General features: G+C 28.8%; 2 protein-coding genes across 2 annotated transcripts; both read right to left on the reverse strand.

Moving 5' to 3' along the window:
• Positions 1–2,069: 2,069 nt before the first annotated feature.
• Positions 2,070–4,999, reverse strand: LOC107622167 (glutaredoxin-C1). The gene is made up of 4 exons (XM_016324058.3): positions 4,553–4,999; positions 3,500–3,588; positions 2,547–2,645; positions 2,070–2,449 (listed from the first exon to the last, which is right to left on the reverse strand). The coding sequence occupies exons 1-4, from the start codon at positions 4,654–4,656 to the stop codon at positions 2,364–2,366; spliced, it is 378 nt and encodes a 125-aa protein (XP_016179544.1). The 5' UTR covers positions 4,657–4,999; the 3' UTR covers positions 2,070–2,363.
• Positions 5,000–5,981: 982 nt separating this feature from the next.
• On the reverse strand, positions 5,982–11,218 carry LOC107622163 (uncharacterized). Its single transcript, XM_016324054.3, has 13 exons — positions 10,814–11,218; positions 10,324–10,468; positions 10,096–10,232; positions 9,750–9,951; positions 9,410–9,648; positions 9,203–9,314; positions 8,977–9,118; positions 8,756–8,898; positions 8,489–8,655; positions 8,094–8,387; positions 7,943–7,998; positions 7,619–7,833; positions 5,982–7,285 (listed from the first exon to the last, which is right to left on the reverse strand). The coding sequence occupies exons 1-13, from the start codon at positions 11,042–11,044 to the stop codon at positions 6,111–6,113; spliced, it is 3,258 nt and encodes a 1,085-aa protein (XP_016179540.1). The 5' UTR covers positions 11,045–11,218; the 3' UTR covers positions 5,982–6,110.
• Positions 11,219–19,085: the final 7,867 nt, after the last annotated feature.

Genomic DNA, 19,085 nt, shown 5'->3' on the forward strand with positions numbered 1-19,085 from the left:
AACTTGGATTTGTTCGAGTGGTTAGCTCACTTGTCCGCTTAAATAAGTGTTGGGGTTCGAATCCTGCCTTGTGTATACAGCAATTCATTAGCCAGCGACAAACCCTTAAATAGAGCTCTGATCTGTGACGGATTAATTTTTATCCTGTCAGACTGGGAGAAGACAACCCAAAAAAAAATCCAATCTTAATTCAAATTGGTATAGTTTTGGGTTTTTACTTCTTTTGTTTTTTTTTTTCCATTTTGATTTGAATAATTGAATTGTTTTTAAACATTTTTTGTTTTTTTTTTTTCAAAGTGTCCTCAAACAAGACTGAGAAAAGATTAATCTGTCGCGAATTTGAGTTCTATTCAAGAGTTTGTTATTAGCTAATAGATCACTGTATGCAAGCGAGATTTGAATATCTTATACTTACTTAACTGGAGAATGAGTTGGCCACTCGACCATCCCAAATTGGTTAAATATTTTTTATGTTTAAAACATTTCTTTCAATGTCTTAAAAATTCGATGTATTTAGACATATAAATTTAATAATTTATACATAAACATGCTATATTAAATAAGAGTGTTGTATTTTTATTAATTAAATATTTTAGTATTTTCATTTGTTATATTTTATATTAATAATTTAAATTTAAAAGGATAATTTGCTAATTAAGTTAACTATTCTTTTAGTAAAATTATAAAAAAAATTCAAAACTTGTTAATTTATTTGTTGCTTCTAATAGTTGGTCAATTTTTGAGAAAATATGTGCTTACTACTTTCTTTGAAATGTATTAAGATTTATCCAATACATAACTTTCTTTCCTTCTAATTAAATTAGTGATCATTCTTTACTTCCTTTGGCATATTAGAATATCAATGTATTTAAACATATCTTTTTTATTATATTACATTACAAATTAATGTATTTTGGACAAATTATCCTATTTCCTTCCAAATTAACAAATTAATTATATTTTTTCCTTTTGAGTATATTAGAAAAAGAAATGTTAAGAGATTAACATTTTTATCAATATTAGTTGATATTTGACTAACACTTTATTTTTATACTATTAGAATTTAAAATGTTGACTAAATATTGATAAAAAAAATTCTGTTGATAATATAGCATTAAAAATCCTATGCATTTTGGCATGTATATTGTTAACTTTTCTGGATATAGAAAAGAATCCTATGTATTTAAACATATATATCTTTACTTTTATATTTAAAAATCAATGCATTTAAATATATATTTAAATCTATGTTATACATCTTCATAGCTGTGATTGGATCAAATAAATTTTGAAAATCAAAACCAATTCGATAGAAATGGAAATAAATCTCATTCAAATTACAACAATTCTGATTAAAACACTGCTACTAGTTACCCACCTTCTAATTTAATTTTATTATGGAGAAGGTAATGGTGTAGGACAGCAATATGGAGAAGTAGCATGTTTTACAGGCGTGTGGTATCAGGGAACTACAAATCGGACGATGCGAGTGCTCCCAGAGAAATCAGACGGTTTGATTTTCGTTTCATTAAAAAAAAAAAACTTTTCATACAACACGGACGGTCCGATTTGTTTCTTCCAAAATTCAAAATTTCTCCCTTGCAAATCGGACCATCCAATTTGACCATGATATTTTCTTTCCAAAACAACTCTCCCCCTTGCAAATCGGACCATCCAATTTGACCATAATATTTTCTTTCCAAAACAACTCACATGGTCCGACTTGTTTATATCACAAGTCAAAAAAGGCTACTCCCACATTTTAGTCTAGTACCACTATACCCCCATAACACAGCACATCACATACATGCCTCCAATAACAAAAAAAAAAAAAAAATGAGCCCTAGTTACCCCATCCTTTACCTAGTCATTGCAAAATATAATAAGCTATAGCCATTCCCATTATTGAAAGATTACAAATTTTGAAAATTTTATGTTACATAAAAAATAATAAAAATTTGAATATAAGAACTCTTGTATATTACCACAATTAAATATGCATTAATCCATCTACAACAATGCAAAACATATCCCATGTACACAAAAAAATCAATAATTAAATTAATTACTCATATAAAATACATATTAAAATATAAAATATATAATAAAAATATATAAAACAATATTAGTGACCGATTTTTAGGTACCCATCAAACTTTTATCTATCATTCTGCATTCACTCATATGACTAGACAAGTTCTGAAACCACCATCCCATATTTAATGCTAAGATTGCATTACAAACCTCTTGGTTGCACACTTGCACTTTATGTTCATACAAAGACAAAAACACTTTCTCTCCTTCCTTATTCTATTCCATACTATGCAACAAAACATTGTGTACTATTTGTGTGAGTATTGAATTCAGAGCTGAGCAGAGTTATTGGCTATGGCTCCAGCATCATTGAGGAGGGGAACAAGTTGGTTTGCTCGGTGTTTCTCCAAAACAGCTGCAAAGAACAGGAGTCATAAATGTTTTTTGACAAATATAAGGTAAATTTGAACAGTGATTTGGTTGAGCAAAAACAGAAGGAAAAAAGGACATACAATCACAACCACCAATGTGTTTCCCTCCAATGAACACATTAGGCACAGTATTCTGTCCTGTCCACTCAGCTAGAGCTGCTTGAATGTGACCACCATCTCCTTCAAATAGGTAAACAAAATTCTCTCAGCAAAATTATAATAACCCTTTGGACAGAATTGGATACATTAGGCTGCGTTTGTTTATTGTCTTTTAAATACATGGACACAAACACAAATACACAAAGAGACATATACACAAAGATACACAAATTTTTTATTGTGTTTGGTAATACTAAACAAGACACACAATATAAACTAAATATCAATTTTACCCTTGTATCATCATCAATGGAATAAGGACAAGAATAAATTACTAAGGATAAAAGAGTAAATATTTGTGTCTCATCAATATGTCTCCGTGTCTTATCTTTTTTGAAGGACACAAAATACATGTATTTTATGTATGTTTGTGTGTCACCGTATCCTTCAAAAATCCGTGTCTCAGCAAACAAACGATGGACGTGTACCACCGTGTCTATGTATTAGTGTCTGTGTCTCATCAAACAAACGCAGCATTAGAGAACAATATTCAAGACACTGATATTGAGTTCCATTTTCATTTTTCAATATTTTTTATTTTTAATGTTTTCAAAACTGAAAAGTGAAAGCAACAAAATATGTTCTTACTATTTTGAATTTTAAATATATTATGTATATCCGCTACCAAATCAACTATCATATATTTGTGTATAAATACACGTATTATTTCACAAACTTTGGTTATTTTTTTTGTACACATTGTATTATTGTTTTAATTTTTTCCTTCACAAAATTATAAAAAGCTGAAATCAATCATGCCTAAAAAATTGCTTAAATTTTCTGTTTCCATTATTGAAACATGGAAATGAAAATTAGATAATGCCACAATGATAAGGCAAATATCACAATTAAGAGAAGAAGCAAATCAAAGCTACCTTCCTCATCCAATTCAATGACTTTGAAAGATGCTGATAGCTGTGTGAGAAGATCTTTGACCCTCTTGCAGTATCCACAATAAGTCTTACTGCCATTACACAAATTAACAATGGAACCTTGTTCATATACACATAATTGCCTTGCCAATCAATAATGCCAACTATATAATGCTACAACTCATATTCTAATGAATTTTAAAAGATACTACTTCATGAACATCAAAATAGTAACCAAATCAATCACCACGTATTTGTAACATTTTTCTAGTTGTAAAAACTCAAATGCAGTTTAACTTCAGCTAATGTTGATATCAAAAAGAATACGGATGCTTTTTTTACCACCAAGTAGAGATGAATACTATATGGTAGCTACAGGAAATTCTTTAGCACTGAATCGAAGTATTCGGGAGGAACAGATTGTCCCAGCGCGATATCGTCAAAAATTTCTGACTATTGCATGGGAAGAGGTTCATCTCCGAAGTATTTTCCCCTTTTAATATTTTTCTATTGGAGCTTCGCTCATTCCTTTTATCGAGCATAATGATGCGAATCGAGCATTAATGAGTTCAAATATGCAACGTCAAGCAGTTCCACTTTTTCGGTCCGAAAAGTGCATTGTAGGAACGGGATTGGAACGAAAAGTGCTAAATGACAATTTAATCAAACTTGTCAAATTATTTAACGACTTTCAACTATCAATTTCATGTAAACCCTAAAATTAACTATACCTAAGTTTTCACCTTTCATGTAAACCCTAAACCCTAAAATTAACTATAGCTGAGTTTTCACCTTTTCTGGTATATTTTCCATAATCCGCTATTAAAAAAATTAATTTTTTAAAGTAGCATAATTAAATTTTGTGTTCATGTATCAACCAAAACAAGTATCATGGTATTTCAATTTTAGTTTTAAAGCTCTACTCTACAGTCTACACTATTCATGATTACAAGTCACAACCTGCATAACAATCAAGGTTTGAAAAGTGTGATCATATGATTGGGTCGTTGACTCGATTAAAAAAAGTCAAAATCCAAAATTGAGAACGAGAGATACCTGAAAACAACAACAGGAGCTGAAGATGCAATCTGCTTAGCCTTATTCAACGCCATTTCAAGTTCCTCTTTGCTTATTTTCTGTGAACTCAAGAAAGACCCCATTTTTTTACCCTTTTATCACAGAACAGAGGACAAAACCACAGGTGGAAAAGGTTGCAGCTTTCGGGAAAGGAAAGGGACACGTGTTACAAGCTCCCAAGAAGGGAATTAATGGTGGCAATGTCTGAGAAGCGCACGTGTTGGGGATTCTGCAGTTGATTGCCACCCCAACAATTGAAGGGTTGGTGCGATTTTCGGAAGAAATAAAAGGAAAATTGAAGTTAGAATTGAATGGAATTGGAGTAGCAGAAGAAATTAGGGTTTGATTTTGATTTTGCGTTTAGTAATGATCGGTGAGGGTTGTCGTCTTTGTCTTTTGGCTCTTTGATGAAACGACAATGTCGTCTATTTAAGGAAAAGGGATAAAGCTTAAAAGTCAAACATCAAATTTGGAAATTACTTTTTTTGAAAGGTCGATTTTATTTTATGAGAAAAGAACAAATAGATCCTTAACCTTTTGTCCTGCGGATATTTTTGTCTTGCGGACATTTTTGTCCCGTGGATGTTTTTGTCCCTAACCATTGAAAAATACTTTTAAGTTCCTGACCTTCACAAAACTTGGACGGATCAGACCCTGACGGAGGCATTTGGACGGAGGGACTGATCCGTCCAAGTTTTGTGAACGTCAGAGACTTAAAAGTATTTTTCAATGGTTAAGGACAAAAATGTCCGTAAGACAAAAGATTAGGGACCTATTTGTCATTTTCTCATATTTTATTTTTATTGAAAAAATAGTTCTATTGAGTCTTTAAAATTTAAATAAATTTGTTATGATACTGTTTTATATGAAGTATTGATATTTTTAAAATAATAAATTGTTTAAGCTTTTTTTTAAGTTTTCTAAATTTTAAAAATTATTAAAAGATACTCTATCACTCTAATTAATTATGTATTATCTCATATTTTACTAAATTTATTTTATCTCAAAAAAAATCATTTTATTCTACTATTTCTAGATATGCATTTTTTTTCCATTGCACAAATAAAGTTAATATATCAAATGAACCCATAAAAATATGTTTGATATACCACCATTTTAGAGACATAAAGAAAGAAATAAAAGGGAGAGAAAGTAAGTGATAAGATAAATAAAAAGATATGTTGGAAACTACTATAATTTAGAGATACTCTATAGTTATAAAAAGGTGAAAACTCAGGTACAGTCGACTTTACGTGAAGTTGATAGCTGAGAACCATTAGATGAAAATTTAGTCAAATCAGTCAAATCATTTAATAGCTTTTAGTTATCAACTTCACGTGAAGTCGACTGCACCTGAGTTTTCACCTTATAAAAATTCAGAATTTAATAATAAGTATAATTAAATAACATTTTTTAAATAAAAAATATAATAGATTTTACTATTTTTGTATCTTGTATGTTTGTATGACCTAAACTTTGTTACACATAAATAAGACTTGTCTTTAAATTAGACACAAATTTTTGTCTCAAGTTGAATTCACTTGGATGCAAAAATGGCTTCCAAATCTTGGTACAATGAACTAGGTTTTGACTTGAAATCAGATGAACTACCACTCTTTTTGGTTCCCCAAAAACCACTCCACCTACTAGTACCACTAGTGGAAGGATCATTCATTGCTCCACTTCTTTCTCTACCAAAACTAGATTTTGCAAATTCCCTCAACTGTTTAAGCCATGGTCTATCAGGTGTACCTGAACTCATGCTATCAGAGCTTCTATATCTGTCTCCCTCTCCGAAAACGTTGCCGCCGGTTCCTCGATTTTCGTGTCCATTTTGTGGCAACTCCTTCTCCAAAATCTTGATGCCCTTTTGAGGCATGAAGTACAAAAGAAAACCAATTGAAGCAATCTTCAATCCTTTGAAGAATGACTTTTCTTGAGGGTCAAGAAACCTTGTTTGTCTATATAATGCACACCATTCATTTGCAAGTTGAGCACAATACTCCACTAGGAACAACATAATCATGAAGATCCCAAGCTTTTTCTCAATTCCCAATGAGATATCCATCTTCAAGAGCACAAAGCAAGTAACAAAGAATGCAAACTCACATGAGAGTGAGATTATCTCAACTAGCTGAACCTTTTTCTTTATGAATGGCTTCTTTAGCAGCATAAAGAATAGCTGAAATGATGTCATTGAAAGAATAACAATAATTGGTGTCTTGGAACTTCCATTTAGCACAAATGCACCTGCCATTATTCCAAGGGTGACCCTCCTTATGGTTTCAAGAAACACATAGTAAATCCTGAGAATCCCAAAGAGCTTTTGGATGAAAGGCGCCTCGGCGTCTTCTGTTTCGTCGTCCGAGGCAATGATCCGGTCGCCTAGGCTTGGAAAGCGTCCGCCGGTTATTTGGGAAAGCATGTACTTTGGAGGGCCTCTTAGGTCCTCAAAGAGTGGTCCAAAGATGATTAGATTAAGAGATTTTGGTTGGTCCTTCCAACTCCATTGGCCTCTTTTACCTGGACCAAGAGTTACCCTAATAAGCTCTTGATACCAATGAAATTCCTCACCTTCTTGATGAACTTCCTTGTATTGAAGTAGTTTCCCAAATGTGATACCAATTGAGAGGAATAGGAACAAAAATAGAAGCACAATAGACACACAAACCAATAGTAGAATGCCAACTGCCATAGCTGAAGGACCTCCCCCTATAAAATCCACACATTCAAATGACAAAAATTACACCTGGTCATGACAGTTAGAATCTCGATTTAACTTCTTAAAGATATTACAACTTTAAATAAATCAACCGATTTTACAAAACTTTTACTAAGTCAAATGATTTTACCATTTAAATCTTGTTATAATTCTGTTATTTAGTTTACTTTTTCGATTTCACATGAAATCTCGATTTTCTCTACCTTGTTAACTGATACCTCTCTTGTTTTTTGTTCAAACTTCAAACTATGCAATTTGCTAAACAATACCCTAAGAACACAAGTTAAGGTTTCTAAATGACAAATAAATAACATTAAGATTACCACTAATAAGATCAGAAGAGGCCTTGCAAATAGCAGGTAGTGCAAGAACTACAAGGAATATCTCAAATCTTGGAAATATAAGTGCTCCATATGCCCTTGGCTTATCAGAGTTTCTCTTCCCATATTTCAGGATCATGAGGAGAAGAGCATGCAGAACCAGCAAACCACCACAGATCACAGCTAACCAAAACATGCTTCTATAAAAATCTATCCATCTATAAACAAAATAAAAGGGAAAGGAAAAAAAGAAAAACCAATTTGAAAGTTGATTATTGCATATATATGTAACATAATGTATAGACTATTAACATCCATAAAACTCACCCACTGTAATCCTCTGAATCCAAAATATATTCGGCTTCCGGCCTCACGTTTTCGCTCTACAGGTATGCATTTTCGTCTTTCATTAAAGGATACTAACCAATTTTCATTAATAAATTTCAGTAGCTTGATGAATAAGTTAACTTGGTCTTACCTCAAAAAATTGCTGGTACTCTAAAGAAGTAAGTGGTGATCCATACACTGATGAAGCTGCAATGCTCAAATTAAAGCTTTGGTGAATTGGTTTTGAAGCTTTGGTGAATGATGAATCAGAGCTTCCATAAGGACCAGAGGCTATAGTGAATAGGTTCAGTTGTCCAGGTTCCCATGGCACTGTAAAATAAGGTACAGTCCATCGGATATGCCTCGCGAATTCATAGAACTCGACCGGTAACTTGGCTGTTAACCATCTTGATAGTGCAAAGACTTGAATATGACACAAAATTCTCTGCATGATTTACAAAATTTGAGAATATATTGAAAGATATTGAAGTTAACTAAACAATTTCTAATAGTAAGTAAGGTTTTCAAGTTAGTTAAGTATCCTACAAAGAGATTCCTCGCCGGATCAACGATCAAGAAAGATGACTTGGTAAATGTACCAACAGATTGAAGGCTTGCTGTTGAGATAGTAAGCAGCCCTGCCACAAGTGCAGTCGCGATGAAAGAAGCAGTTGTAAATGCAGAAACCACTGATGAAATCACAGGCATAGTGTCTGCATCATTCATGAGTTGTATCAATGTCTAACAAAAATTATAGATAGCATCAATTTTTAAAAGAAAAGATTAGTAGTAATCATTAATCAATCATCTTACAGTGCCTAATTTGTAGAACATTGGAAGGTAGATTTTGATTTCCTGCTACATCACGAGTCGCATTCTCAGGAACACTGACATATACTAAATCATTATCTGCTTGTAACTCAACAATGTATGTGCTCCTTCTAAATTCATGGAAGCTAGAGAGACATGAAAAAAAGTTTGATTAATTAGGATCCATCATCAACTTTGCAATATAGAGAACAGAAAATGCATACCTTTTTACAAGGCCTCCAGAAACTGATATACAAGAAGTGTTGAAACCAAACACAGGCTTTGCAAATTCAACTAATATTTGGAGATTATGTTCTTTGGTCCTCATGCTATATGTACTCAACATCACAGCAGGCCTCTTAGAATCTGAATTCAATCACATGAAAGAAATATTAGCACTTGAATCTAGATTTCTAGATAGTGTTTTTTTTCTTGGTGGATAATATCTACCATAAAGGAAAGTAACTGGTGAAGTTGGAGAAAATTGAGTCATTTCTCTGCTTATTATAGACTCCGAATTGAAATCGACCGAGATAATTGCAGTATGGGAGATATTACCAACCTGAAATCATAGTATGTCAAAGAAAAAAAAACAGAATATAATGTATAATTATGAAGAGATGAAACTAGATTAAGCAAAAGCTATATTCGACCAACCGAGTATCCGAATCTTCTGTTTCCAAGACTCTCTTCATTGATTGGAAGAAGTGAACCCTGACTAATGCTGAGAGATTTCATGATTTCTGAAGATGAATTAAGAACTGGTGCTGAGAAGTACAAATATACTTTTAGTTTGTCATTGTCATTAGTTGCTTGAACTGTTCTTGTTTCACTGTTAAGTTGAAGTAGCTTCTCTGGTATATGAGTCCTGAGGTTCACATAAACCTTTCTTCTATCTGTAGATCATGTTAAAAAATTTGCAGGATTCACTATAGTTCTTGTCATTTCAAAATTAGAATTTTTGTTTAATAAACTATATATATATATAAATACTCACCAAAATGTACAAAGACACTTGAATTTTGCTTTCTTATAAAGCTGTTACCAGCCATGTCTTTGCAGAAATCTCTGTCCATTACAAGGATTGCGCGGCCGAATTGCGCAGTCGAGTTCAAACTAACAAGAAGAGAGTACATGAGGTTTGGTTTCAAAGTTGTAAGGGAAGATGGTATAACCTGGCCAGCACCATAGACAAGAAGCTGCAAAACAATTATAACAGAACTTTGTTAAAGATTCATTATTCAACATAGAATCTATGTCACTTATTCATTATTTTTTGTTCCTGTTTTGGTTAGAACAATTGGAATTAGTTAACCATGAAATGAAATCACCAACTAACTTACATTGCAAGCATTCACAGACTTGCATCCAAAACCTCCTCCACCCATACAAGGTTCACTGAAAGATATATTCACTGTTACATTTAAAGAACTTGTGAAATTTGTTGAAGTTGTAATATATGCAGTTGGAGGAACTGTATCTGAAAAAAGAAAATAAAAAATTAAATTAGTGATAAGTAAAATTAAATTCAGAACAAATTAAAAGCATAAAGATAGAGAATGGTTCTTCACCAATAGCCCAATTATAAGTAGCACATCCAAGTCCTTGATTCCCATTATTATTGTTGCACACTTCAAATGTATGATTTCCATCCTTCAAGCTTGAGTATGTAACTCTTTCTCCATTTTTACAATCTGATGCAATCCCATCATCCACCTGCATACATGGTATATATATATATATATAATCATCAAATTTGCATTATCCCATGCTAGATCTCACTCTACTTTTAGCTACAGAAGTACCTTTATACGATTTGATTCAATTTGATTCTAGTACCATAGGTGGAAACTCAGGTGCAGTCAACTTCACGTGAAGTCGATAACTAAGAGCCGTTAAATAATTTGACTAATTTGACTAAATATTCATCTAACAGTTTTCAGCTATCAACTTCACGTAAAGTCGACTGTACATGATTTTCACCAAAATGAAATTCTACTATTTTTTCTATAATGCAAACACTAACAAATGAGTTACTACTACAAAAAGAAAGAGACAAACCTTGCAACTGAGGCTGCAGTTTGATGAACATGTTCCACCATTACCAGAATCAACAACTTCAAATGAAAATGCTGCTGAGCTCAAATGAGAGAATGCATGAGGTGCCTTCAAGAACTTCAAAGAGAAATGATCTGAACCACCACCACCATCACATTTGGTTATTGAACACAGTAGTGATGAACAAACCAAACATAGTACCATACACAAGTTCAACACTTTATGCAAACCCATCTCAGAGAACACTCAAACTAACACAAAGTAGGAATTCTTCAAATTAATGGAGTGAAAAAGTGAACATTATGGTGAATTTGTGAAGTGAAAAAGTGTTGAAGGGTGTTTCTATTTCAAGGATAAGTGAACATTATGTATATATATATATATATATATCTTTGTTTATTAGTGACCATTGATTAATGAATAATGCATTATAAGGATAAGTAGTGAATGAACAATGTGACACAATTGTTTTACACTTCGTGACCTTTGAGGTTGTAATTAATATAACAGAACCACGTGTAACAATCACACGATAGAGAAACTGTCACGGGTATATATTAGTTCTTGTCATCTATAGAATCATAGAACCTGCATTTAATTATGAGTCCCGCTAGGGAGACAATAGACTACTTGTTGTGTACAGGCTATTGAGTTACAAAATAAACATCTCTCACCAAGGATCGAACTCTTAACTTTTGGGATCTAGCGCTCTAATACCATGTCATGATACCACTCATCCCAAAAATTTCAACTGATGAAAAAAGATAACACTAATGGTTATATCTCTAATACTCCCTAAACCTCCATTGTACGCATTGTATAAATATTTGATTGCCTCCTCGTACTTTTTCTAAATTATATATGTAATTATATATGTATCTTTGTTCAGGATTTTTTAATTTTTCTGTTTTTCTTTTCTTCGACTCTTCTTATTTTTTGGTTTTGTAAAGATGCAATAAGTGCATTTGGTCTTGTTTGGAAGAGAATGAATCACATTAGTTGAAAAAAACTCACATACAATGATATTCATTTTACAGTTGAGATTAGTAAATTATCTAATTATTTTATGTAAAAACAACTATAAATAAATTCACCATCTCATTAAATTAGATGTTATTCAAACTATAAACTAATTTAGTAGTTTTTGTGGAACTAAGGTTTGTTTGGGTGGGCTTCTAAAAAAAGATCCTTTTTTTAGTTATCTTTTTTTTAAAAGATCTTATGAAAAAGTAAAAGTAATTTTATGTTTTGATATTTTATGCAAAAAGATCTTTTAAAAAAGTACTTTTTTGTTTATTTATTATATGAAAAATATCTTTTTTTAAGAAAAAAAATATTTTAAAAAAGACGTAAATTACAGCTTCTCAAAAAAGATCTTTTTTTTTCTAGTACTTTTACTTTTACTACTAAAAATTTGCTAAACACGCTAAAAAAATAAAAAAAAGATTTTTTTCATTGAAAAAAAATATTTTTTATCAAAATAATGGCGCCCAAACAAATACTAATTTTCATAAATTAGTTTATAATAATGGTAGTTGAAAGAACCAATTAGCACCATAAATGCAAGATAATAGAAGGATTAAATTAAACCATATATATCTATAGGCATGAATGGACTTAAGAAAATGAAAGGAAAAAATGAAAAAAGTGTTCTTGGTCCAATTCAATTGTATAAGAAGACAATAAAAAAGGGAATTAGAAAAGGTAAGGGGAGAACATAGATATTATTGCTTATTATCATTATTTCAGAGAGTGACAAAATCATGAGAATGATTTGTCATATCAAAACAAAATGGCTGCGAACCACAACCTTAGAAACGTTATCCAATCACCTTATATTATTGCTCTTTCTTATTGGCCATTTGCATTTAAATAGAATAATTACTACACATCCAAATTTATCTGTTTTTAGTCTAACATAATAAAATCAGTTATAATTAGTATTATTTTAAGTCTTATTGTTTAACTCAATTAAATTTGATTTATAAAAAATTTTAAATATGTAGCGTTACTCTTAAAAATAATAAAAAAAAATTAACATGCAAAACATAATCCGTGAAGGATTAACTAATTGCTGTCTAACAACTAGTACTTTTTTAGTTAATTTCAAGTCTTAAATTAGTGAGACAAACACACTAGTCTCTAATTTATTGAAAAAAAATTTAGTAATTGAGTATAAATTTATCACTAAATTATTAAAAACTAATTCTATAAAAAAATAAACTAAAAAAATCGTTAATTAACAATAAATTTTATTACAATAAATTTATCGCTAAATTTAAGCTAACTTTGTGGACAAAATAAAATACTAAATTGTTGCTAATTTTCCTGTTTTATGAGATTTAAAATGAGTACCTAAAAAAATAGCACGATCTCAAGTATTAACAAAGAGAGTTTTAGGTAGTTTGTTAGAAGGGTTTGTTTGATTCATTCAGATTCGTCTAGTAATGTTCATGGATTGGATTCGATCTGCATATTTATAATGTTTATCTGAATCCGATCTGAAAATTGCGGATATAAATTCAATCCGCAAGGCTATCGAAGATCCGATCAACATACTAATAGGATTGGATGTGTAAGTATCCGCATATCTGCAAAAATAAAGAAATAAATAAGTAAATATTCTTTTTATGTTTTATTTCAACTAATAATTATCATATATGTTGTATTATTTTGATTTATTATTTAAGAAAAATATGTTTAATATTTTTTTAATAGTAAACATATTTAAAAGAATAAAAAAATGAATTTAATTAATATTTTTTTAATAAAAATAAGCTTTTAAAAATATTTTTATATTTTGCGAATATATCCGATATTAGATCCGATCTATAAATATGCGGATTGAATCGGATTCAAACTTAAAAACTGTGAATATTAAATCCGATCCGATCCGATCTGCGTTCACCCCTAGATTCGTCCGTTTAACAAAAAGTAACTAACTTGTCATATATTTATTAAAAAATTAACGTAACACTTTATTATATTTATATTATGTTAGTATTATTCTTTATTAGTGGCCTGGGTCTGCTTTTGAGAGCGTGAAGAGCTTGCATGATCTTTAATTCTTTACAAGAAGAGACATAAACATGTGGAGAATCTGTTTTGTTCTTTAAAAGTAAATTAATTATATTTGATCACATTTCTGAACGATGATTTGGCAGTTATATTAATTTAATAAAATATACTTTTTTCTCCCAACATCCTAAGTGTACGATAAATTAATTATGTTATCTATCTATTAAAATTAGTCATTAAAATATAAATATATATTAAAAATAAATTAAACTACACATATTTATACATAAATATATTAATAATTAATTTTAATAACTAATTTTAATATACGAATAATATTTTTATAATTAATATATCTATCATATATACATGCCTATCTTGGCAAAATTAAAGTCCATGCCACATAACATTATATGCTTGTGCTCTCATAAATTTAATTTAAGATCTAGAGTTTCTGAGATCTTATTCCGTAACCACAAATATAGGAGTATCATTAATTATTTTTCATCCTCTTGCTAGCATATTTTGGTTTTCCATTATATATATAATAAAAATTAAACTAATATGTATTTTAAGAACATGTATTAAAGTTATTAATTAAAAAAATATAAGACTAAAATTTTTAGTACGTTAATTGTATATTTATTAAAATTAAAAATTTTACAAATAATAATTTTAATGTATCTCTTTAAAATACATATTAAATAATTAAATCCATATAATAATGAATAAGATATATATGGACACAATGAATGCATTGGTATGTGTCAAAACTAAAATAATACTTAAAAACTATTGTTCAGAAAAATAAGATATAAAGTACCCCAAACTTTAGATAAGAACTACCACACAATATATTATCATTCTAAACCATGAATACTTGTAATTGTCAAAATTTCATTATCGTTATCAGCATGAAGATCACTCTTGTTCCCTTAACCATCAGAATTTCTTGCATGTAATAATAATAATAATAATAATAATAATAATAATAATAATAATAATAATAATAATAATAATTAATATTATTATTATTATTATTATTATTATTATTATTATTATTGAACTAATTAAGTAAGCTTAACTCATCTTAAAAATTAGTTCAAGAGGTGATAAAATTTTTTATTTATAAATTTTTTAGAGGTTATATTTTTAAGAGACGTAGGTTTTGTTTTATATGTATTATAATTATATAGAAAAACAATAAACCAAGTTGATTATAGATTATCTTAGATTTTTTTTTCACTTTGTTAAAATTGATCTTTCTCTATATATTTATTTGTAATTTTTTTATTGATTATTGTTACTTTACTCTTTTTTAAAATTGATCTACTTTTGAGATTCATATAATAATATATATACTTGATATTATTCTTGTGTTTTGTACAATAGAATACTAAAAACATACATAAACTAATTATGTATGTTAAAAATTTACATGAAAATATGTTATCCATAATATCTTATATATAGGATATGCTTGTGTGATGTTAATTTAGTCATCCATCAACATTTCTTTTATCAGATTTTAATCATGGGTTGCTGCTGGCTTATTAGAGAAATAGTGAAGCTAATTAATAAGTTTCTATTTGATCTTTAATTTAATTTTGTCAAAAATCATGTGACATTATTAGCCAAAGCTAAGGAAGAAATAGAATGAAAAGCAACATAAGAACATTAGCCAAGCAAATAGATTAGAGTATGAATTAAAATTTGATACATATTTGATCTATCTGTATTATTAGACATTTGTATAAAGTTCAGTACACTAGAGCCTAAAATAAATTAAATTAAATTAAATTATATCATACTAATATTATTTTTCTATTATAACTAGAATAACTTCTTAAAATTTATGCCAATGAGTAATAGTTTAAATAGTATAGTCTTTTCATACTCACCTCGTGGGTTCGAGTCTTCTTATCTTTGATAAAAAAAATTTCTTAAAAATTATCCAATCAAGGGCCCAAAATAAATATAGTGAACTTTAATTTATTTGTGTGTTATTGCACTTGACAAATATTTTTGTCTTAATTTGATAGATAATGAAGTAATTACTGGATCATCTGAAAAGTGTTTGCATAAGGAAAATTATGATGAGAAAGAAACAAATATTATTAATCATCAAGAACTCAAGGATGACCTTCTACGCAGACACAGTGGCTACATTACTAATCTGAAACATGAATTCTCCAAAAACAAGAAGAAAGAAAGGCTACCCAATGAAGCAAAGCAAATCTTACTTGCATGGTGGGATATTCACTTCAAATGGCCATATCCAACGGTAATATATATAATCAAACCATCTTTTTTAATGGGTGAAAACTCAGGTGCAGTCGACTTCACGTGAAATTGATAGTCGAGAGCCGTTAAATAATTTGATTGATTTGACTAAATTTTTATCTACCGACTCTCAGCTATCAACTTAATTCACATGAAGTCGACCGGACCTGAGTTTTCACCTTTTTAATTACTTCCACATTATCATTAACTAATGAAAAAGTAAAGGTAAACAGTTATTAACCAACTAACTTTAAACAACTGCAATTAATAATGATTGATCTTGTATTTTTTAAAAAAAATTAAATAATTATTAATTAATGACAATTTAAAATTAAGATGATCAATTAATGACAAATTAGCTGGTAGTGTCAATATTGGTTATCTAGCAGAGTTCATTATTTTCTATCATATTTTATCGTAAGATGAGTTTTTTTTTTATATAATTTTAATGAGATACTATTCAATTTGGTCTATGAACTTGCATGCGAGTTTTAATTTAGTCCCTAAAATTTTAATTGCTCTATTTAATTCCTAAACTTTAAGAATGTGACAGATTTTAGTTCCTAAGATAATTTTCGATGCATAGAGATTAATAAAACGCTTATATAGACTACCCCATTAGACTCTAAATGACATTACTTTTGTTTTGGCACTTGAATAATTCAAAAATAAATTTTTGGAGTGTCCATTAAATATAATTTAAATTATGCAAATGTTTATCAAATTTGATACTTATAAGAATAAAAATAACAAAGTTGCACGATATTTTATATTTAAATAAAATATATGATAAAATTTATTTTATGTATTAAATATGTGTACAATTAAACTTATTTTATAATAATGTATTAATTAAAGAGTAATTTATCCTCCAATTTTTAATAGATACATATGAAAGTAAATTGCCTTATTGCTAAACCAATTTGGGTTGGTCGAGTGGTCAGCTCACTCGTCCGCTTAAGCAAGTGTTAAACCCTTAAATGGAGATTCGATCCGCGACGGATTAATCCTTGGCCTGTCGGATTGGGGAAGATCGTGGGCAACCAAAAAAAAAATTGCCTTATTGCTTTATTTTAACTAGCAAGCCTCATAATTTTTGTAAAAGATAGAATTGAATAACAACTTTTAGATGGATCTAATTGATGCAGCATGCAGATAAGGTTGCCCTAACTAAATGGACCGGTCTTGATACGAAGCAGATAAACAACTGGTTTATAAACCAAAGGAAGCGGCATTGGAAACAAACAGAGAAAATGGAAACCACTGTAATTTTGGATGGTATATATGGCCCTATTTGTATCACTGATTAATAGGGATCTGCCCCCTATTAATTTGCCTACTATATAGAATAATAATTTAGAATAAGTCATTTTATATGAATAAATATGATTTGAAATGGATTTAATTTGTAAATTAAGAAGATAATTTTTTTTTAATGTTATATAGTTTTAATTTTATGCCTAATATATTTTTTATTTTATTTTTTAATGTTAGCTTTATCTCTAATATTTAAAATACGTTCTAGGGACCACTTCGATAAAAACATTAAAAATATTTTTTTTAAAGACGTTTATATGTATCATGATATTATTGGACATCTTTATTAAATCGGTTAATAATTTATTTTTTAATAAACCAGAACAAAATCGGTTTATTATAATAACAATAATAAATCCAATTGTTCGCACTATAATTATTAGATCCGATTTAATCCGATTGATTTACACAATCTAAACCGAATCATGTTTAAATTTTTTTATAAAGAGACAAATATATTCCTGATTTTTGTTTAAAAAAAAAGAAACATGATCCAGTATCAGTTATATATGTAAATTGATCGGTTCGACCGAATTTTATAACAATTAGATTTATTGTTATTGTTATAAAAAAATTGGTTTTATTCTAGTTTTTTAAAAAATTAAAAAATAACCAATTCATTAATTTGTTAAATAATAATGCAACACATAAATATCTTTACAAAAAGACGTTTTACGTGTCTTTATAGAAGATATCCTCCATAAATTTGTTATATATCTTCTAGAAAATTATCATTATGGTAAACAAATTTCTCTATTTTCCACTACTTATATATCCCTTATCTCACACACACACGTTAAAATAATTACATATTTTATATTAAAGGAATAAAATATAAATAATACACACACATATTAAAACAATTATATATTTTATATTAAAGGAATAAAATATAAATAATATAAAATATTATTTTTATTCTTTAATAATAATATTATATTTATTTATTTTTATAATTTAATTTTAATATTTTAACATTATAAAATATTTTATATAATTATCTTACTATATTCATTTTTTTAAATAATAATTTATACGTTTAATATATAACATAAATAGCAATACATAATTGAATACATTGTATCAAAGTTAAATTCATATTTTATTATAATTTTATATATTATTTAATTATTATTGAATCAAATGATTTAATCAATAATTCTCCGATTTGATTGAACTATTAATTCAATGACTCAATAATTTAACTGAATCAATTATCAATTCAATTCTAATAACTATAATTTCGTTCCTTGATTTTTGTTAGTCGGTGTACTTTTTTTGTGTATTTTTAATAGATTTTGTCCTATTCTTTTTTTTTTCTCTCTCTAATTTAAGAGATTTATTTTGGTTGATTTGAAGTATAAATTAAGCATATGTCTTTTTTCTCCCTTCTATATACTTATTTTTTCTATTTTAGAATAATGATAATAATAATTAGATTTTAGACATTTTAATTACAAAAGTTTTGATATCATAATATAAAATCAAGTAGAATCAAATGAGTGATTATTTATTTGATTCTATTTTCATAAATAAAAATAGATAAAAAGGTAAACTAATAAAATTCTATAAGTAGAGTTTAAATGAGAGAAGGTTGGTTGGAGAAAATAAAGTAGAAGGATCATGTTTAAAGAAGACTAACAAGAGGTTAGGTAAA

The sequence above is a fragment of the Arachis ipaensis genome, chromosome B10, assembly GCF_059453495.1.
Source record: "Arachis ipaensis isolate K30076 ecotype BB chromosome B10, ASM5945349v1, whole genome shotgun sequence".
Lineage (NCBI taxonomy): Eukaryota > Viridiplantae > Streptophyta > Magnoliopsida > Fabales > Fabaceae > Arachis > Arachis ipaensis.

What these genes read in the sequence shown, in the direction of transcription:
- LOC107622163 (XM_016324054.3), bottom strand. Translation starts at nt 11,044, where the DNA reads ATGGGTTTGCATAAAGTGTTGAACTTGTGTATGGTACTATGTTTGGTT. An exon ending in AGTCTGTGAATGCTTGCAAT is followed by an intron (nt 9,952 to 10,095) that starts GTAAGTTAGTTG and finishes ATTGTTTTGCAG; the next exon opens with CTTCTTGTCTATGGTGCTGG. An exon ending in GATTCAGAGGATTACAGTGG is followed by an intron (nt 7,834 to 7,942) that starts GTGAGTTTTATG and finishes TTTTGTTTATAG; the next exon opens with ATGGATAGATTTTTATAGAA.
- LOC107622167 (XM_016324058.3), bottom strand. Translation starts at nt 4,656, where the DNA reads ATGGGGTCTTTCTTGAGTTCACAGAAAATAAGCAAAGAGGAACTTGAA. An exon ending in GCTCCTGTTGTTGTTTTCAG is followed by an intron (nt 3,589 to 4,552) that starts GTATCTCTCGTT and finishes GTGTAATGGCAG; the next exon opens with TAAGACTTATTGTGGATACT. An exon ending in CATTGAATTGGATGAGGAAG is followed by an intron (nt 2,646 to 3,499) that starts GTAGCTTTGATT and finishes ACCTATTTGAAG; the next exon opens with GAGATGGTGGTCACATTCAA.